This window comes from Gymnoscopelus microlampas, assembly GCF_963454915.1.
Source record: "Gymnoscopelus microlampas genome assembly, chromosome: 6".
Classification (NCBI taxonomy): Eukaryota; Metazoa; Chordata; class Actinopteri; order Myctophiformes; family Myctophidae; genus Gymnoscopelus; species Gymnoscopelus microlampas.
In genome coordinates, this window is record NC_139943.1 from 13665938 (window position 1) to 13689180 (window position 23243).

Below are 23243 nucleotides of genomic sequence, written 5' to 3' on the forward strand. Positions count from 1 at the left end.
CTGGGTCAGTCAGGCCTCTGGTTTCTTGTGGAGGAACGTTTGCTGGATGTCATGGTGACTACATCAACACACTTAATACACCAGCAAAATGTGATAAATTACATACTACTACATTATATTACTTTTGCGTTACTGTGACATAACACCTAATTGAAGCACAGAAGGAAGCAGCATTAGGGTGACCCGATCAGGACGTATACCAGAAGGGTGCAAAATGTCCTGATCAGTGAGTCCCCGGTTTGATTCCAGGCCAGTTGAACCAGCTGAATGTACTCTCTTTCCACTATTGCTGCCAATAAAGGCTTTTAAAAAGGGGGGGAAAGGAAGCAGCATAATACGAAATGGAAGAGTATAAGGATAACATAGACAGACAAGAATGCCAGATTTAGCCGATCTACAAGCTCACGACACGTTACGGAATCGGCTATTTCTGGCAAAGACATTTGGTGTAGAAGGAAAACGAACAGACCAAGTACAGAGACAGATCCAGTCCCTATGACTGTGAAGTATAGAGGTTTTAAGTGCGGTTAAATTGTCATTTCAGCATGTACTCATGTTTGGAGGACATGGACTTGAAATTAATATTATAGACCAGCGGTTCACAAAGTAGGGTCCGGGGACCCCCAGGGGTCCTTGAGGGGGTTACAGGGGGGTCCCCAGCTAAATGAGGAACAGTTTTACTACTTTTAACCAGTTGAACCGGGACGGGCTGATCCTGGAACAGTGGTTCTCTCAAACAGTGTCTGGAAGCACAGCGCACACCTTGAGATTTTTACTTGGCGTGCCTTGAGCACAAACGAGGTTGAAAACCTCTGGTATGACATTCAATGGTTCTTTTAACCTTGGTGTGAGCGATTTGACTTCAGGAAGAACACCGTTTAGAATCTAAACGGTGATCTTCCTGAAGTCAAATCGCTCAATCGTTGTAACTGTGAGGCAAATTAAACTGGCCTTCATCTAAACTTTAGATGAAGGCCAGTTTAATTTGCCTCACAGTTACAACTGAGTGGAGTCTGGACAGCTGGCAAATAAAGGGAGACGAGCATTCTCAGCATGCCAGCGAAATCATCTCTTCATTTCTCACCCGAGTACAAGTGACTGGAACCTTCAAACATCACCCGTGTATCTGTACTCGATGACAGTGCTTATTCCTCACATGATTTGGCATGTCCTGTCTTTACTCGAGATTAAATAAACGTCCTGAATTGGAGACCTCGTGAAAAATGATCAGAAATGTTTCAGCATGGAAGATATGTATATTCACTGAAGAACCCCCTCATCTATCACTATCTTGGAATATATACACGTATGTTTTCTTGCGTATAATGCCTGTCATGTACACTGTACAGTATGTGCAAAGTATCACAGAGGCAACAAACAGCGCGGCGTTTGTGTATTTGATGTTTACCATGTGACTGTTTTTGCTTGATTCCAGATGTGGGATCTAAACCGTTGGGTTTGCATGTTCTGTGGCTGGTTTACAGAGGTCTGTATTTCCTCAGTACATCAGTACATGTGTCACAAAGGCACTGCCGAACGGAAAGAGATTGATGCTCCGTATGGGAACGGAGATGCTTTTTGAGAGCCCTTGTAAAACCAAGTGACATTTAAAACGCACGCAGAGCACAATATTATTTACTGTTGTTTTGGTGACGTCTCCAGCTGTAACCACTTGGTGACGTCTCCATGCTGCACCCTGGTATATACTTAGTTGACCGGCGTCCCCCAGGGCTCTGTACTAGACCCTCAAGTATCCCTCTACACCACATCTCTTTGCTGAAAATAGCCAGTGGTGGACAAAGTACTCAATCTCAGTACTTGAGTCAAAGTATAGATACACCGGTTAAAGTATTACTCAACTACAAGTGAAAAACTGCTCAGTCAGTTAAAGTACTAAAGTACTTGCTTTAAAAACATACTTAAGTATTCAAAAGTACATGCTTTTAAAAAGTATTTTAGTATTAAAATGTACAAATGACACATTTTTCTTTATATACTGACATTTTGACATTTTCCTATAAATTGAAAGATTTTCGAGACATTTTAAAGATAGCCGATCTACAAGCTCACAGCAAATCGCGCTCTGACACGTTGTGTGAGCTTGTAGATCGGCTATTTTCGCAGACTGTTCACCCCAGTATAGCGATTTTAGGGTTCAGTGGTTAAGTATGTTTATGCAGAGCGTGCACGCAGACTGGATCTGCCTGCTGTTTAACAAGGCTACATTTCAAATAGATTTTCCAGATATAAAAGAGAGGAAAGAATGCTTAGTCACTTCCCTGGTTTGGCACGTGGACTTGTTTCCAATTTATTTGTTTCACATTTGTTTTGGAGAACAAATGCTGATGTGGGTTTGTTTTTCTGTTGTTTTCCCGGTTTCAGTATTATTAGGCGTATGGGCTAATTATAACATACATGTGTGTGTGAGTGCGTGCGTGTGTGATTATTTAGCAATGACATGCAACTGTCTGTCTGTCTGTCTGTCTGTCTGTCTGTCTGTCTGTCTGTCTGCCTGCCTGTCTGCCTCTCTCTGTCTGTCTCCCTCATCTCCCTATCTGTCTCTCTGTCTGTCTCTGGGTCTCGCTCTCTCTCCCTCCTCTCTCTATTTGTCTCTCTCTATGTCTGTCTCTCTCTGCTCTCTCTCTCTCTCTCTCTCTCTCTCTCTCTCTCTCTCTCTCTGACTGTCTCTGTCTGTCTGTCTGTCTGTCTGTCTGTCTGTCTGTCTGTCTGTCTCCTCTCCCTAGTTCTCTCTCTGTCTGCCCCTCTCTCTCTCTCTCTCTCTCTCTCTGTGTGTGTGTGTGTGTGTGTGTGTGTGTGTGTGTGTGTGTGTGTGTGTGTGTGTGTGTGTGTGTGTGTGTTTGCCTCTGCACGTGCCTGAACTCAACTCCATATGAGAGACGTATACAGAAGCGCACGTGTCTGTGGGCTCTGTTCAAATGAGACCCGGACTAGCAGTGGTGTAAAGTAACTAAGTACATTTACTCAAGTACTGTACTTAAGTACAAGTTTGAGGTATTTTTTACTTTACTGGTGTATTTCCAATTTTCAGTAATGTTACTTCTACTCCACTAGCCTATATCTCAGAGGCAAATATTAAACTTTAACTCCACTACAATGATTTGAAAAGTTTAGTTAGTTACTTTGTAGATTTTTATTATTTTTACAAAACATACATTACCCACTTTTTTTGAAAATAGCCAATCTGCTATTTTTATATGATTTTTGTACATTCTATAGGCTACATTTGAAAACTTGTGAAATGGGTCCCATTTCATAAGTAGTTAATGGGACATTCTGCATTGTACGTTGAGTACGTTCTACCTTTGGTACTTTAAGTACATTTTGATACCAATACTTTTGTACTTTTACTCAAGTAAATATTGAGTATTTGTACTTTGCATTATTGATACTTTTAAGGTAAAAAGAAATGTAGTACTTTTTCCACCACTGCGGACTAGTCAGGCGATGGGGAGGAAATTCCATGAGCTCACAGTCCTCACACCACACGCTGCAGCCGGTGAACCTTCCAGGAACCTCCAGCACGTTTACCTCTAGGGCACTGCAACGTGCGGTCCGAGGACCCCCAACGGTCCCTGAGATGGCTCCCGGCGGTCCGCAGCAAAATGATTGCTAATTAGGATAGGAACCAAATGGACCCTTATGGTGGGTCTGCAATTCTGAGAGTTAAATTAACGCTGAGGATTTTACAGTGAAGATTGGGGTCCCAGAGATAAAAAGCGTGTCAAATGGGGGTCCGTGACCTGATGCATATCAAACTGGGGGTTATGGAAATTAAAATGGTGTGGGGGCAAACAGATAAAAGGTATTCAGTGGACGTTTTTTGGGAAGGAGGTTACTATAGACCAGAGGCAATCCACATAAGCCCTATTTTATACTCTCAAAAGTCATCGGAAATAGTGAAAATAGCATATCTATAAGATCGCAGCAGGACAGAATTTTCACTATCTTCAAATTGGAGGGGTTTCAGACATTTTTTTTGAGAGTGGTTAAATGGAGAAGGGACGAGAAGAAGAAAAAAAAGGATGTGGATGAAAAAGAAAGGGAGGAGAAATGAAGGGAAAAACAGCGAGGAAGAGGAGGAGGAGATGGTACAACCGGGGAGGGTTGTTTACTTTTGCTCATTCATTTGAAGAGCTTCTTGTCAGAGCTGTGTCTGACTGCTGCCATCTGTGATGTGTTGATGTTCGGGGGTTTATTATGGGACGTCGTGTACAACTGGAAGTGGACTGATTCACGGGGGCCGTCACTGTGGCTCCAGGGGGGTCTAGGGGGTATAACCATAGCTCCCTGTTTTTAGCGGAACATTAGAAGCATCTATGTTTAAACCGGACGAGAGGCCGCGTATGACCCCTCTCTCAGATTCCACTGAACACAGAGGTCAAAGGTCAAGTGTCCTTTTCCTCAGTTGGTTGTTTGTTCAAAATAATTAAGATGTCTTCAGATCAACTTGAATCAAACTTTAGAGCACATTTAAAACGACCTTGGTTGACCAAAGTGCCAAATGTATGTGCTTAAACACAAACATAAAACATCTGCCTTTTCTTAGTGTTATGAATTTGAGATATTATTATAATTATTATTATTTATTATCATTATTATATATACATCTACATGTAAACATACAGTATACACGCACAGATGCATGTACATATGATATCAACTTATATCTATATGTACACATTACACACAAGAAAAATCTATGTTTTTCGGTCTCAAGACCCCCATAACTCACAGACTAATACAGTCACAGACCTATAATGGTCCATTTGGAACCCTCTCAAGGAACCCAGCGAGAACCACTGCTCTAAATTACAACATAGGTTTGGGTGCTCTCTGCAATTCGCACCATAGAACAATATTCCTACCCACTCACTGAACCTCTATTAGTGTAACTTAAGACGTAACCCCACATGAACCCTAGCGTCCCTATTCTGGGGGTGTACATTTGGCAAAAATAGCCGATCTACACGACATTTGGTGCAAAGGGGAAAAGGGAGCGGAAAAGTATAGAGCCCTGAGGGACTCCGTTCTAAAGTATATCGTCTCTTACAAGCTCAGAATAATGCAACGTGTTGCGAGCTTGTAGATCTGATATTTTTTTCACACATCTTCTCTTAAAGGGTCTCTACAAAATATTTTCAGATAGGGGTCCGTGGCCAAAAATCATATATCAATTTAGGGGTCCTTGACATGAAAATGTTTCAGAAACATGCCAGTATAATCCAAGCTATACGTGACCGGTACCTGGAAGGGCTGCACGTGCAGCTCCTCCAGGAACCACGATGATGCAACCTGGTTCATTTCATGGTCAAGTGATTGATCAGGCCCAGGTGAGCTCACAGATCTCAGCCTGCTGCTCCATGGGTGATAATAAACCAGGCCAGGCTTAGAAGAAGAGGCCCATCATGCAACAGAATCATAGGCTGGCTGGTGGGTCAGGGGTCAGCGTATATCATGAGGAGGACCATCTTTCTCGTTTTGGATCAAGGGGCCCGGGGGGGGTCAAGGTTGAGAGAACTGCATGTTCTGAATGCTGTCCGCAGGGAGCAGGAACTCAGAATTCCACTGCCATGACGGTTGATAATATAAATAAAAAACACGTTTGGGACTCATTGCCTTCAGTGCATTAAGCACCCTATTTTTCTTCATCGTGTGCTAAAAATAGCGAAAATAGCCAGTTCTTGTCAATCTCCTTTTTTTTGTGTGAAAATCTTTATATTTCTTTTTACATTTTCTCTTATAATGACATGGGCCAAATACGGACAAAAGGGGTTAAATATAGCGCATTGATTTGAGGCCTAAAGCTAATCTCAGGCAAATTGTCACATTTATCACCCGATACCCCTCCAGTGTCGGGTGATCTAGGTGAAATGTCTCTCATGTTCAAGGGTGAAAAACACTAGACACTATCACACAATGCCACAATGGCAAGATACAATATTCTCTATCTATACAATGGCAAGATGACATTGTTCATGTCATGTAAATTCCCAAAGAAAGGAAAGGCCCAAAAATCTGATGTTTGGCCCTGGCTGTCCACATTGTTATTTGCAAGTGATCAGATCGGTTTTGCGTATATTCAGACGTTGTCGACATATCTGCATTGGCTGCTGTGGTAATGATGTTACAACGACAGTTGAGATAGCTTGTGAGTTTGTAGATCACCTATTTTTGATGGTGACTTTGTCATACAACAAAGAATAAATCGGGCTTCGTGTCCAGACTGAGACACGTCTTTAGAGATCAGATTTGAATCATATTTCAAACCACCTGGAATGCGGTCCAAATCTGATTCCCAAAAGTCTGTTTCCATGTGTTTTTTTTGTTGCTGTTCAGACTTGATAACACTTAAGATAGGCCTGAAATCAGATTTGGCCTGCCAGTTTGAACATAGCCTTAAACTCTGGGGTTGCAGACCTTCAAGTCTGTTAAGCCTTCACGGTCCTCTTCTAACCCTCCAGCTTGACATGTTTAGGGCTGATGATTGCTTTCAGTTGCACGGGGGCCTTACTATACCGGCAGACTGACAGCGGGGAAAATAGAGCCCTGGTCACATTCTTCTTCCCTAGTAAAACCAGTGGTGGAAGAAGAATTGAGATTTTTTTTACTCAAGTACTTTTTTTTACTTAAGTAAAAGCCTACCACAATATAAAATACTCAACTACAACTAAAAGGCCTGTATTAAAAGAATAAAAAAAGACTTACAGTATCAAAGTAAAAGTACAACAATCTTTCAAAATGTATCAAACCTTTTTTTAGACAAAGTATACAATAGGGTAAAAAGTAGAGTTGAAGTGGGGTAGAAAAAAGTTTAAAAAAAAAGATTGAAAAATGGACATACTCATAGATCCTGTGTCTAGGTGAGACATGACCTTTGACACGATCTAAATGTCTCAATAGAAGAGCAGGGAGACAAAATACAACCACCCCAAATGTATAAGTTATATTGTATGAACATACTCATGAAAAAAAAGTTACATAGTGCCACTTTAAAGTTGTATTATTAGTACAGTACTGGAGTAAATGTACTTTTCCACCACTGGGCAAAACCCATAGTTGTTCTGAATTAAGGAGAAAAGAAAAAAAAAGAACTCGTGCCGACGCACATGCACCGGCGGTGTGGGAGAACACACAGAGCCGGCCAGGACCTCAGGGGTTTGGCGGTGGTGGTGATGTTGGTGGTGGTGGTGGTGGGGTGGGGAGGAGGACGGAACGGCGGTGTCGGTGTCAGCAGGGATATTTTTTCTGTTTTTATGGTTGTTTTCTCAGAGATGCCATGAGGGTGGTGGTGAGCAGTGGTGGAGAAAGTACTCACATTTCTTACTGAAGTAAAAGTAAATACTGCAATGTAGAAAATACTAAACGTTTACTTGTAATACTGTTACAAGTAAACGTCCAGAATTAAACATTTACTTGAGTAAAAGTACAAAAGTATTGGTATCAAAATGTACTTAAAGTACCAAGAAAAGTAGAAAGTACTCATTATGCCGAATGTCCCATTCCACACGTTTTCAAATGTTTCAAAATCTTCTGAAAAATAGCAGATCTACAAGTTCACAATGCATCTACAAAGTAACTAGTAGCAATTCAAATAATTGTAGTGGAGTCAAAAGTACAATATTTGGATCTGAGATGTAGTGGAGTAGAGGTAAAAGTATTGGAAATTGGAAATACTCAAGTAAAGTAAAAATTACCTCAAAATTGTACTTAAGTACAGTACTTGAGTAAAAGTACGTAGTTACTTTACACCACTGGTGGTGAGAGTCATGCAGTCGGGGACTGACTGACTGACTGGGCTCCTCCGTACGTACCTCTCATGTCAGGCCACGTGGGACTGGGGAGCGAGCAGCACACAAACCAGACAGATTCTGAACAAAGATAGCGGCTGAAAGATAACAAACAGAGGGACTTTAATTGAACTCATAAGGACCCTGTTTTCATTTCTACTGTATGAAGCTCGACTTGTGTGGGTTTTATAAATCTGCAGCCTATACTATGTGAGTGCTTTTCTGTATTCCAGTGGTTCTCAAACATTTTCATATCTGTCAAGGGCCCCCAAAATCAATACATACAGCAGGGGTCTTCGACTTTTTTTTTTTTTTAGGCCAAGGACCCCCTTAGCTGAGAGAGAGATGAAGCAGGGACCCCCTGTATAAAATTGTGTTGCAGATTTAACTTTTTCACAGATTTCATAGCTTGACAGCACCATCAACAGTGTTTTGTTTGTTTGTTTACACGTCATATTTTCTATGTTGGATTCATGTTCATGTGTATTTTCGGACGTTTAACCACTTAAAGGCATTGTAGGGAACATTAAGCCTAAATTTAAAAAATATTTATATATATATTTTTTGCATTTTTTCCCCTCTATCAGCCACTATATAATGATGCTGGGGTGTTTTGAAACACAGTACTCTTTCTGAAAACCCTATTTTCCCTCATTGTTATTGTTTGTGCAGTTCGTTTCCCGGCCACCAGGGGGTGATGCCTCCATAGACTTCCATAGACTTCCTTACGTACCGGACAAATATAACAACAACAACAACAATAGGGAAAATAGGGTTTTCAGAAAGAGGCCTGTGTTTCAGTGCAGGAAAACACCCCAGCATCATTATATAGTGGCTGATAGAGGGGAAAAAATGCAAAAAAAATATATATAAATATTTTTTAAATTTAGGCTTAATGTTCCCTACAATGCCTTTAAAGGGGAAATCCACCCATTTTCAATATTTAACTATGTCATTAATATAGCATAAAGGAGTTGTGTGGAAATAAGAAAAAAGTTCCCCCCTTTCTGTGTTGCCTTGAACTGGAGGATTGATTGTGGGTTTAACATTGCAAATTACAACATGATGACTCATCATGTTGTAATTTGCAATGTTAAACCCAAAATCAATCCTCCAGTTCAAGGCAACACAGAAAGGGGGGAACTTTTTTCTTATTTCCACACAACTCCTTTATGCTATATTAATGACATAGTTAAATATTGAAAATGGGTGGATTTCCCCTTTAAACCCTCAATACCTAGTAAACTTGACCTTTGGCTCTGTACTTGGTCTGGTCTTTTTTCCTCTACACCAAATCTCTTTGCCAAAAAATAGTCGATCTACAAGCTCACGTGAGCTTGTAGATCGACTATTTTCGGGTTAATAGGGTTCAAGTGGTTCATTGAAAAACAGGAAGTCCCTATATCACACAAACATTTGTCTTTATCTAGTTATCCTATAAACATCAACAAAGTGGAAGCCAGTCAGCCAATCTTGGATTGGCTGGCTGATTGGCGATTGGGTATATTATATTGTTGTTACATTATTATAGGCTGACAGTAATGATCAATCCTACTGGCAATTGTTGAAATGATAATAAAACATCCTTCCTGAATTTTCTCGCCCTGGTGCTGATACACAGAAAAATACTATTACCACTATTAACCCCGCATGAACCTTGGCATCACAAAAATAGCACATCCACAAGCTCACAATGTGTGGAATATTGCATTGCGCCGTTGTGAGCTTTTAGATCTGCTATTTTCTGTGAAGAAATGTGGTGTGTATGAGGGAAATACAAGCGAGTCAAAGAAGCCCCAGTCAGAGAAATATAGCTATATAGCCCAGTGGTTCTCAACCTTCTCCGGCCGTGACCCCCCAAAATAATCATAATTGAACCTCATTCTTATATTATTTGACAATTTTTGTTTGTTGATTACTTTTGATGCAGTGGTCTTTTTCTTTTGAGGTATTAAAAAGGTCTTAAAAGTCCATAAATTGTCACTTCACTGTCATCTGGGGCCCCCCTCAAAATCATTCTCTGCATTTGTAGGGTGGGAGGGGGGGGGGGGCAGACCCCAAGCCTCTCCATTATGGACGTGCTGTGATCATCATGTGATTACAATACATTATTACAGCCTTGCTGAGAGGCTCTCTCACTCTCTCCCAGTCAAGAACAACCATCCTGTGCATTAGCATAATAAAGGAACACCTAACTTTAGGCCTACTTTAGCTTATTGGCTGCTTGCTTGATTCTATTGATTGAATGCTAATTGGTCACACAGTGGATCCATTTCAATTATTTCTTTGACACTGCATGGTGGTGTCTGTCAGACTGTCACTGAGTAAATTCAAATTCAAATGAGTTGAAAAAAAGAAGAAAAAAGTAACGTAATGTAAATGGAGACACCATTTTTTTCCCGGACGTTGCCGAAAAAACATAGAAAAGACCATCTCCAAAGAGGCAACCAATGGCGAGTATAACAGGCGCGTGCGTGAATACACAAGAAATCAGGGGGAAATCCTTTTGGCATCTCAGAGGATTGTTGAATGAAAAGACGGAGGGTAGGGGGCTCACTACTTTTGTTTGCATCGGGGGTGTCCCCCCTCCCCTCCATACTACATGTGACAAAAAAAACGGACCAGCCCCCTTCAATTCCCATGGATCGAATTACAGAGACTCCGAGTAGGGTTGCCATATCCACTTATTATAAGACCCCCATCTGAAAATATGTTGTGCCATAAACCCCCATACAAGATTTGTGTTTAAAAAAAAATATATATTTTTTTTTTGTTTTAAAAACTTTTAAATAGAAGAGCTTGTAGATCGGCTATTTTCAATATATATCCGATGCATTATAGGTTTAAAGTGCCCATAAGTCGCTTCTTTTGGGCCTGTTTTCATAGACCTGGTTGCTTATTTCTCTCACAAAATCTGGCAACAACGACTCCGAGTCCGCACACACAGAGAGAGAGAGCGAGAGAGAGAGAGAGAGAGAGACATCTGTTCCACTACTAACAACGGAGCGCGCCCCCGCGACGCGTCCCAGAGTCAGACCTGTGACCCACTCCACTCCGCGTCTCTCTCATCGTGCTCCCTGATCCCCCCGTTATAATCCAGTTATAGTTTGTACCGTCATTATATGAAGAAGATCACGAACAGCGAAGCAGGAGCGCGTTTCTTCCTCCTTCTCCTCCATGTAGTTACTTTGTAGCCGTACGGCGTGGCGCGGCACCGTGGCGCGGAATAATCTCCATCATTCATCTGATCTGACTGCCTCCTCCGATCCGCCGATCGACCGGCCGGTGCCATTTAATACATTTGTTTTTGTCTGTCTGTGTGTGTGTGGGGGGCTACGCACCGTGCGTGCGTGGGTGCGCGCGCGTGGGGTTGCTTGCATCCCTCGTCGTCCGTGCGTGCGTTGCCTTGCTGCGTTATTATGAGAGAGAGGACAACGAAGGGCGAATGAGAAGATTATTGCCATGTTGTCCGGTTGTTCATTAAAAGGCAACAGTTGTTGGACATCATCTGATTCTTGACATTTTGGACAAATAACGATCGCAGACGTTTCTTTTATTTTTTTTCCTTCTTTTTTTCTTCTAAATTTAGAGTAGCCAATTATTTTATAATTATTATTATTATTATTATTTAATAACATGGAGTCGGTGGAGAAGGAGTGTGGAGCGCTGGGTGGATTATTCCAGGCCATCGTGAACGACATGAAGGTACCAGCCACCACGCACACGCACACGCACGCATGCATCTAGCTATTAATTGAAGTAGACAGGTTGTTATTATTATCATTGCATGGTTGAACAGACACATTTTGACTGGCTTTGTTTCTCCATGGATGGAGTTCATCCTCCCCCCACACACACACACTCTGACTGAAGACTCTCATGCACACATGAAACATGTTTCTCTTTGTGTTTATTTGCATGTCGTGCAGCTCCTCTGCTCTGACAGCCAGTTGTTAAAGGGTTACTAACAAGAAATGGTTCACTGGGTCAATCTGTCGCCAACGATTACCCTGCATAAATACTGTGTAGGGCCTATCATGTCTTGTTTTGTAGGCTAAATAAATATGTGTTTTCTCGGAAACAATTGAATTAGTGTATGAATGAAGTCTAGCTGCTGCAGCCTCACTTTTATCATGTAACCTACCATATTATTCAATAATAATAATAAAAAAAGCCATCATGAAGATTATTTCCTCTTTTAAAGCAAAGGCTTGGGGAAAGATTGGCAAAATAACATGAATATGAAGTAAGTTTATGGATTGAAGATCTTTCATAATACACATGTTGTCTAATAGGTGTTAGGCTGCAGCTCTTAACCTCACTGTGACTCTCTAAGCCCTTTAAATGATATATATGGCTAGGCCTACTTCACAAATAGCAAACATAGCCAATCTACACGCTCACAATGGTCGTGAACTTGTAGATCTGCTATTTTACCCTAACCCGAAAGAAAATATAATTGAAAGATCTTGGGCGGAAGAAATATATGAATTCATATTGTGTTGTTGTTGCCCAAAATAGGGATGCCAGGGTCAAATGTAATGTCATGGATGACACACTTAAATCTAATCAGGCTACAGGACAAAACATTTGTTTAACAGCCAGGATGGAGGCAGAGATGTTAATTTATGGTGTTGATTATTATTATTATGATTGGAGCAGGGAATCCCTACTATGACATAGCAGTTTAATTGACCATGTGGGCCATTTTGATTGGATATGTACTCTAGGCATGTAGTCTGTCTAAACAGCATTTATGTGCTTGTGTGTGATACATACTTTAAAAAAATGTAATGGTTGTGCTTGATATTTCTGCAAAACTGGATTTGAATCCATTTGACCTCAGTATTCGTCTCCCTCACAGAAGAGTGGAAAGTCATCTCTTGAACAGGGTCTTGATGTCTTGATGTGTGTGTGTGTGTGTGTGTGTGTGTGTGTGTGTGTGTGTGTGTGTGTGTGTGTGTGTGTGTGTGTGTGTGTGTGTGTGTGTGTGTGTGTGGGACTGTGTGGGACTGTGACTGCGTGTGTGTTGGGGCCTTGGGGGAGGGGGTAAAGAAAGTTGAGCCATGGTGGTCTGTTGTTCTTCAGGGAACAGATGGAAGGTGTGAACATATTCATGGTCCTTCTAGACGCCCACACAAGTCCTGTCATTGTCAAGGATACTCTTCCCATAAAGACTTAATGACACCATATAAGGCCAGCATCAGGCGCCACTTTCAACCTAGCAAATGTCTTATTGATCTGCTGAGTGCAGGCATAGACATTATATAAGTACCTTCATACGTCAAGATCACTGCCATATTGGTCTGGGCAACTTGCCATAACTCCACTGTAGAATTAACCTCAGTTGTATAAAGCAGTGGTTCTCAAACTTTTTAATTTCGAGGACCCCCAGTTTGGTCTACTGTAGCCTACATTAGGACCCCCCCACTCTCAGAATTACAGAGTGAAAAGGGTCTATTTGGTTCTTTTTGACTATCAATCATTCATCTTGGGACCCCCTAGAACCCCACAAGGACCCCTGGCGGTCCCCAGACCCCACTTTGGGAACCACTGGTAAATAGGTACCTGGAGTCTAAAACTTTGTTTCTGTTTCATAACCGCGTTACTCTTACTATCTATGTAAGATAATGTTTTGGTATGAAAACCGACATTTTATCCAGGTATCCTGCTATATCATAACTACATGTATGACATTTGTAACAAGCCAAACCGTTTGAAAATCAGTTGAACATTCAGTGAGTTATGAGGATTTTATTTTGTGGGGAGACCTCTGCAATGGTCATAAATGGGTCATAAATGCATTAGGAGGCAAAGCTTAACCCTGCCAATATGGCTGCCACATTGACGCATCTCCAGTAAATGGCAGTGGCCAATGTATATACGTGTTATCACTGTTAACTATGGAGTGCAGGGTAATTGTGGGGTGTGGTAGGGCGTGTTGGGGGCGTGGTAGGGTATGGTGGGGGTGTGGTATAGGGTACGGTGGGGTGTGGTGGGGCATGGCGCCATCAGACCCCTTCGTCTGTCAAACTCTGTGAGAGAAACTAAATTAAATTAAATCTTGAGTGTCTCAGCACTGCTGGTTTCCACATCTTTTTCCATTAATTGTTGTTATCATAGTGCCCGTCAGCAGACAGACAGACAGACAGACAGACAGACAGACAGACAGACAGACAGACAGGAGCTCTAGAAAGAGTCAGACTGTGTATTGATAAGCAGCGGAGATGAATGGAGGCAGAAGCCCTTAGTCAGCAGTGTGCTGATGTGATGTCCACATCATTGTGACCTCATTCCTGCTGCCTGGCTGGGCCAGTGGGCCATGCAAGGCTGTCAGCGCCTGGGGCTGAGCTGGCTGCATAGATACGTATATTCCAGTGGTGGAAAAAGTACTCAATTTTTTTTACTTAAGTAAAAGTATCAATACTGCAATGTCGAAATACTCCATTACAAGTAAAAGTCCGTAATTCAAAATGTACTTGAGTACCAAAAGCAAAAGTACTCATTATGCAGAATGTCCCATTTTAAGTTTTAAAATGTATACAAATATTTTGAAAAAAGCAGATCTACAAGCTCACAATGCGTCGCGATGCAACGCAGTGTGAGCTTGTAGATCGGCTATTTTCAAATGGACGTAAGGCTGAAGTGGTTAATGTATGTTTTGTAATAATAATCAAAATCTACAAAGTAACTATAGTAACTAAAGATTTCAAATAATTGTAGTGGAGTAAAAGTACACAATTTGCCTCTGAGATGTAGTGGAGTACAAGTAAAAGTATAGTCCCTATTTTACTCAAGTACTGTACTTAGTTACTTTCCACCACTGGTATATATATATGAACAGACGTGTTCTCTCAATATCTCTCAATCCACACCCTTCCATCGAGATGTGACGTGACAGTATGTTATAGACCAGTGGTTCTCAACCTTTTCAGGCCGCCACCCCCTAAAGTAATCATATTTGAACTGGGGACCCCCCCCACCCTGATAAGCACTTGGAATGTATAGGAGTTGAGAGATTACATTTAGTTTGACTCGGTTCCACAGATCAATATTGTGAATATAGCAGATCTTCAAGCTCACAAGGCGCGTTGTGAGCTTATAATTCAGATGTTTTTATATTATATACAGTATAAGATATATTATATCTTAATTTATTTGACATTTTGCCTATGTTTTATAGGATAGTTTGTTTATTACTTTTGATGCAGTAATTACATTTCTTCTTTTCTTTCTTTCTTTTTTTTTGGAGGTATCAAAAAGGTCTTAAAAGTCACTAATGTGATCACTTCACTGTGTAAGCTTGTAAATCGTCTATTTTTGGAATAGTATTTTTTTTGCCACCCTCTAGTTCATTGGTTCTCAAAGCCAGGGACCAGGGGATCCCCAGCAAAATTAGTTAATACAGCGTCACAATCAAACCACTTTATCCATATTTTATACTTTGGCTATTTTTGAAAAATCTCTGGCACAAAATATTTTTGAGATGGGGGGGTCCGCAGCCAAATACATATCATTTTGGGGGTCCTTGACATGAGAAGGTTTGGGAACCACAGCTCTAGTTTAACCCATTGAGACTTGAAGCCGATTCTACATGTCTCCTAAATCTCAACAGTTTTCTGAAAAACGTATGTTTCTATATCAGTGGTTCTCAATCTTTTTCATGTCAAGGACCCCCAAAATGATATGTATTTCGCCGCGGACCCCCATCAAAATATTTTGTTCCAGGGACCCCCCAGAAGCAAAGATTTGAGTTTAAAATGTTCGCTTTAAAAATATATATATTCAGAAGATTTGCACACATTTTCACGATCTTTCAAAAATAGCAGATCTACAAGCTCGTAGCGCGGCACTCGCGCTATGAGCTTGTATATCTGCTATTTTTGAATAGCCCAAAGTGTAAAATAATGCTTTTTAGCTCAAATCTAAAAAGGACACAGTTCCAGGTCTTAATGGGCTAGTTTAAAAAAATGTTCTGAAATGACGCCTGCTCTGGGGCAAAGGGTGAAAAACACGCCAGACAACACCTGCAGGACTGGAGTTATATAAGAGATGGATTGATGACAGGTGCTGGAGACAGACAGGGGTGAAGAGGAGGAGAACGTGGCAGAAGATGCAGCGAAGAACGAGTAGTTTGAGTTCACCCCAAACACCTGGGACCAGTTCATCGTAGGGCGTTGTAATTTATCCAGTTCTCTAAAGATGGCAGAAATGTGTTAAACGGGGGTGTAAGTGATATATTTGCTATTAACCCTTTGAGACCTGAGGCCGATTTAAAAAAAAATCTAAATTCTAACAGTTTTTTGAAAATAATGTAAAAAATACTTTTTCACGATTTTTCAAAAAATAGCAGATCTACAAGCTCATAGCGTGGCACTCGGTGCCGCGCTATGAGCTTGTATATCTGCTATTTTTGAATAGCCAAAGAAACCTAAAGTGACACAGATGCGTTCCAGGTCTAAATGGGTTAGAATAAGCATTACATATATCTCTATATTCTTATAGTAATCATTTCTGTAGAGTGTTTGCTCAGAACAGAAAATAAATGTTCAGCTGGGTTACCAGCTTCATCCAATCAGGAGAGAGAACTCATTCCGAAGAATACAGGATAAACAAGTGAAATTGGAAGTGATGAAACAAAACAAAAAAACGACTGCGGACATAATTAGAACTTTAAACACTTTAAAGTTGAATCTGATCAATTGTTTTGGGGGTTCTACAAAGGATTGCAGCTATATTTGGCTATTGTTTCCCCCAGAATATGGATATTGGGGTTCAAGTGATTAAGTCACATCGCCCAGCTGTAACTCTCTCATCCTCCTTCCATTATTATTCTCCTCCTCCGTGGTCGCCTCCCCTCCTCCCTCCCTCCCATGTGGGGACTATATGAGACCTCCTCTGGGGGTCCCCTGTCTCCCAAGGAGCTGCCATGTGGGGAGTAGGAGACCTCCTCCTTAGCAGCGCATCCCTCCTGCCCCCCTGGGAGGCCCAGGCCGCGCGCACGCACGCACGCACGCACGCACGCACGCACGCACGCATGCACACGCACACGCACACGCACACACACACACACACTCACACACACACACACACACACACACACGATAATGAACCACCTGTTGCAGGCAGAGAGAAGATAGTAGGCGGGGGTGTGTGGGGGTTTTCAAGGCAAACATTATGTTTGTGATGATAGTCCTAAATCGCTTTCCGTGAGTGTGTGTGTGTGTATGTGTGTGTGTGTGTGTGGGGGGGGGGGTGTTCACAGAGAGAAGATCCTGGTGGTACTAGGGAGGGAGTGAATACTCTGCCATTGAGTTAACAAAGTCTGATTTTGAACCTAAATCCCATTGTCCTGATGTGAGGTGATCAATAAATGCCCCCTATGTCTTCTGTGTACAGTATGTCTCCTGTGAAATGCATACGCGTGTGGTCGTGATGTTTGACGTCACAGGCGTATACTCTTGCATTCCGTTGGAACACAATGGGATTTAAGTTCAGTATTGGCTAAGTTTCTCTTTAGAAGGGAAACACTCAGCTGTCAACGTGCAGTTTTGATGTTGATGGTTATTATAGTCGATAGAAAGAACAATATTTACAATACAACCCCTTGACAGAGAAAAGTAACCGCTGTATGTCTGTTTTGGCCATTCTGTGTTCCTAAAATTCCCATGATGCATTTTGCAGACAAGCATTGGCCTACAGCCCCATGTTGTTTATGGCCGCCAACAAAAAATGTACTAAATCCATTTGTTTCCATTTGTACAGTCTCAGAGTTGCATTAACACTGAGGATTTTACAGTTTGGAATGGGGTTTCAGAGCTCCAACATACTGTCAAATGGGGATCCGTGGCATAATGCATATCTAACAGGAGGTTACTTTGACATTAAAAGGGTTGAAAATCACTGCTTTATATTACAGATAATAGGAATGACAAGGAAAGGCAATACGTGAGTGTTTCTAGGTTCTACGTTACTACATGCAGTCAGAGTTCTCTTTAAAGAGGCCTCCTCTTTTTCCCTTCCTCCAGGCCTGAAGCACAGCTTGTTAATAGGCTGAAACGTGGATCTACCCCCATGAAGGTGTTTTATGTTTGGACTGGTTCTGTGATAGTGCCCTCAGGCAGCCTGCCATGATCCTGTTGGAAATCTAATCCCGATCGCTCAAAGACCTTGCAGGCTACCTGCCTTATGTTCTCCCCCAAAACACACGTGTCAACTTCAGCTTTATTGAATCCTTTTTACGCGTCCTCTCTCAGTGCAATGCACTCATGCACATGCATGCATGACTTGGACTGTCACGACCATTACATTTTAGTTGATGATTAATTGTTGTACAAATAATTGTAATTAACGATTTAATCGTGGTTTTGGCATTGAACACTGGAACACATTTATATAAAAAAAAATCAGTTTGCCTTTTAGGCTTTGTAAACGGGAATTGCACAGGGCAGATAATATGACGAAAAAATGTTGCGATGTCACGATGCGACACGTTGTGAGCTTTTAGATCGGGCTAATTCTGCACTTTTTCAACAGATGAATTTATACCGGCGCTGAATGGAAACGATTACGACGTTTTTGCAAGAATAATTGTGATTATCTTGAATAATTGCGATCAGGCGATTATGTAATAATTGTGACAGGCCTATGCATGACACGCATGCACAGCCTTATTAACACACATGTGTAGCTGGCTGCCACGAGCCACAGCTGTGGAGAGAGTATAGAGGTAGAGGTCTCTGCTCTGTGGGGATTGAAATAGCCCCGGGGGAAAAGGCACAGCCAAGTCCTGGCTGTTTATTTAAAACCTTGTATACGATGAATAGCGGGAATAGCCGATCTACAAGCTATTTTGGAAATGTTTGGAAAATCTTTCACCTAATAATAATAGTAATGATAATTATAGCTTGAATTTATATAGCTATAATAACGACATGCCCAACATAGGGACAACATAGGGACACCAAGGGTGACTGGCTTTAGTTGGGAGACGGATAGTGTTAAACTAGACGGGTCCACGTTTTTTATGCTCTCCGTGTTAAATGAACACTCAGGATTTGTCTGCATCTTGGAAAAGAAGCATGCTGAACTTCTTTTTTTTTTTTTTTAAGGGCAGGTAACAGCATATTAAGAACGCGTCCATCATCCCGCATGCAAACCCAACCCCAAGGCCACAAGCCAAGTCTTGGTGTGTTATTCACCGCCTTCGGCCTATACTGGCTTTGAAATCGTTCAGTGGCGTGTCAACAGTGGTGTAACTAAGTAACTAAGCACATTTACTCAAGTACTGTACTTTTTACTGGAGTATTTTCAATTTTCAATGCTAAAATTCTACTCCACTACATCTCAGAGGCAAATATTGTAGTTTTTACTCCACTACAATTATTTGAAAACTTAAAAAAGATTTTCATTATTATTACCAAACATCATGCATTACCCACTTCAGCCCTATATACATTTCGGCCATTTGAAATTGAAAATAGCTGATCTACAAGCTCGCAATGCGTCGCGATGCAATGCATTGTGAGCTTGTAGATCTGCTATTTTCCAAAGATTTTGATACTTTTTATACATTTGAAAACGTATGAAATGGGACATTTTACAAGTAACAGACATAACAGACATAACAGAGTGCGGTATTTCTACATTGCAGAATTGATACTTTTACTTAAGTTAAAAATGAGAGTACATTTTACAGAAATGTAAAACAAAATATCAATATTTGTGAAAATAGCAGATCTACAAGCTCACAGAGCATTGCATTGTGATCTTCTAGATATTTTTTCCCTATATTTGAATCCTGATTCCTAATGTACTTTCCCCCTTCCAATCCAAAAATACAAACACTCAAGTAAAGTACAGATACTGAAAAATTTCTTGAGTAAATGTTCTTTGTTACTATCCACTTGGAGTCAGTATCTATACTGGATTTCAATCAGTAGTGTGTCTGTGTGTGTCTGTGTGTGTGTGTGTGTGTGTGTGGCATTATCTATACTCACTTTCACTCAGTGGCGTATCAGCATCTTAGTGGGAGGATGTTGAGAGGGAAAAAAAACAGAATGTGAGCTTGACATTGAGCGTTTATCAGCTCTCTCTTATTAAGCAGGAACATCATGTTCTGTCACTTGTGTCACGTTGGCCCTCAGTATGTGTTTAGCATCTTCAAAACATGGCCTCCGAGATGTTTGTCTGACTTATCCCCCCCTTTTTCTGTGTCTTATCAAGAGCTCTTATCCGGTGTGGGAAGACTTCAGTGCCAAGGCCACAAAGCTGCACTCTCAACTCAGGTGAATATTAAGATGTTTCATGTGAACGAGAATGCATCTGTTTGACCGAACATTCTTTGATTTAAAAAAAATATTATGTCTCTGTATTCTGTGTGCATTTTTTGTATTGTAATAATAAATGATGTATCCAATTTTTTTCTTTTTTCCTTTATTCGCCAGGACCACAATCTTGGCTGCGGTGGCTTTCCTAGATGCCTTTCAGAAGGTGGCAGACATGGCGACCAACTCCAGAGGTAAGTAGAGGAAACTATATCCACGCAAACATGGTTCCTGAGCTGTGGAGTTATCTTCCACAAGGGAGTGTTTTTTTATGAGGGGGACGAAATGTTCTTTCTGTTGGCTTGGATTAGATTTTCTGTGTCTGTTTTTTTGTTTAGTTTATTTTTTTGCTTTTGCTTTCCTCTCACAAAAATGTTATTTGTTTTTTCGCCATTGGTCATTGAGTGCACCACACTGTTATTTAAGGCTGTCTGTTGTCTATAGTGCAGGGTTTCTCAAAGTGGGTGCCGTGGCACCCTAGGGGTGTCCAGAGTCCAGGGGTGCCGCAGAATACTTTGATGATATTTGGAATTCATCAATATCACTTCAGTTTAACCACTAACCAACCAGACCGTCTAGACTTAGTAAAACGGACGTGAGTTGCACTGTTTTTTGGTGCTTTTTTAGAATTCTACAGTACACCAACTCTCTTCACCAAAAATAGCAGATCTACAAGCTCACAACGCGTCACGTTGTGACCCATTCTCCCAGTGCCGGGACAATTCAAAAATAGTGAATATAGCAGATCTACAAGCTCACTATTCACATAGTTGATGCCTCATTCATACAGATCAATGCCTTTATTCTGCATGAAAAATCAACATTATTCCAAATAAGAATTACATTGCTTTATTGGCACTTGATATTCACATTCCCTGAGGATAACCTCATGACACAAACAACAAGTATCTCTTTGGGCGAATTAATCACATGGAAGAACTCCAGTGGTGTGTAAAAGGACCTCTTTGTCCTCCCAACGAATTCCTTCAAGTATATACACACAAAGCCTAAGAAAGACAGTAGGGGATAGGAAGGAACTCTAGCTGGGCGGCCGTCTGGGAAGCAGAAGTTCTCCGGTCTTGGTCTATGTGTTGAAGTGTCCTTTAAGCAAGACACTTAACCCCTAAGTGCTGACCGGGCGCTGTAGCTCCTAAATAGCTAGGATGGGTTAAATGGAACGGGGTCTATATTATTGTATATTTTTAAGCTACAGTCTGTAACTTTCATGTTACAGATGGGATTTGAACCCGGGTCAAGTGCAAGACTGAGCTAATAGATCCCCTCTCCTTGCTCAGGGGAGACATTTAATTTTGACCTTCAGGCAGTACCACTCGTCAACCAGTAGTGGTCAAACCAAACCACAGGATATGAATGCCTCAATAAAAGAGCAGGGAGACCAAATACAAGCGCAATTGTGTAATATATTGTATTGTGTAATATTGTATTCGCCTCCACTACCATACAGATTAGTCAAACATTATATTTTATTCACTAGAAAAAGTTACTACTTAGTGTAGTTATGTGACACTCCCACAATCCAGAGGACCCCTCTGAACCCTCACATCCTAACATGGCAGGACAGGAGTAGGAGACCACACAGAGAAGTGTGAGCTTATTGTTTCTTTGGTCTTAATGAGGTCTGCTGATCTGCTTTTTTTTCACTCGGTGTCACTCGGTCACTAGGAACAGACAGATCAGCTCAAGACCCTCCTGATTAACACACTTTTCAGTGGCGTTGATCTTTGACGGCAGTATTTAGGTCAGAAGGAACCTTCTCGGCCACACAGATGACCATGCAAATGTCCATAACGCACTCACAACCAGGCATATAGTTACGGGCAATGCGTACAAGTGGACATGCCAAAATGCTCACTTGCACAGGCGCACGCCCACACACACGCCCATACACACACACACACACGCACACGCACACGCACACGCACATGCACACGCACACGCACACGCACACGCACACGCACACGCACGCGCACACGCACACGCACACGCACATACACATACACATACACATACACACACACACACACACACATTCACATTGGACAGCTGGTAGCCGTAGGTCACATGCCAACATGGTCTAAAGCTGTCTGCAGTGGTGGGGTCGTAAACGGACCATCGGCTGCTGGAGGAAAATAGCTACATTGGCATGTCTTTAACAGCGTTCACGCTTTCACGCCTCTAAAACCAAATATAGCTGCCCCTGCTGTCATCCGCATGCAGGCATCCCCAACTCTATTAAATGTTAGGCCTGTAAAGATGCATCACATTAGCTTAAAGACCATACCAGTGGTCTGGCATGTTTAGTGCACTGACTAACACTCACGCAGTATACTTGACATTGCTGCCGACGCTTTTCCAAAGCAAACGATAGTTTGTTTGACAGTCAAAGAAGTCATTGGATTCCATTCATTTCAGTACAGTATGAAAAGCAACTTGTAGAGAGTACTTGATCGAAACTTGCTTGAGATAAGTAATCAAACACACTAAATAGCAATGATATCATTGTCAAAGGTAATATGGATGTATTTTGTCTGACCAAGAGCCGACCCTGATTAACCTTCCATACATTTGCACTGTAACTCAGAAATGTGTTTTGTGTTTATGAAAGAGCTGGAGATATTGAACAAACACTCTATATAGCAGCAGTGATTACTATCAGAATATAGAGCTTTAACCTTTTGACAAAAACATTTAGTTTTAACCAAATTTGTCCGACCAAGTATAAACCCGTATTTAATGTAACAGAGCGAGGTACAGTGAGGTCAAACAAACGACTCTCTGCCTGATGCTGGCATCACGCCACCACCAAAGCGGAGGCGCAGACTGCCAGGAAAACACTTCAAAGCAAAGCATGTCTGTGTGTGCTTACTGCTTACTGCTTACAGAACAGAACGTGTGAGAGAATGATCGCCAGTAGATTGACAGAGGGGAAAAAAGGGATCAAGCGAGAGATAGCGAGATAGAGAGAGGGAGAGGGATGGAGGGAGAGAAAATGGTTTTACAGCCATAGATGGGACACGCATAAAATCCCTGTAACTGTGTCACTCATACTCCCACTCGCTTCTACTCCCCTCTCTTCCTGTGACATTAA

General features: G+C 41.5%; 1 protein-coding gene across 2 annotated transcripts in view; it reads left to right on the forward strand.

The window, feature by feature from the left end:
* The first annotated feature begins 10844 nt into the window (after positions 1-10844).
* Positions 10845-23243, forward strand: part of LOC311046652 (protein MTSS 2-like) — a 57546-nt gene continuing 45147 nt past the window's right edge. For both annotated transcript variants that reach the window (XM_084059125.1, XM_084059126.1), the window contains exons 1-3: positions 10845-11513; positions 20034-20095; positions 20255-20328. In XM_084059125.1, the coding sequence (XP_083915251.1) occupies positions 11445-11513; positions 20034-20095; positions 20255-20328 (205 nt within the window). In that variant the 5' untranslated portion in view covers positions 10845-11444. The remainder of the gene's footprint in view (positions 11514-20033; positions 20096-20254; positions 20329-23243) is intronic.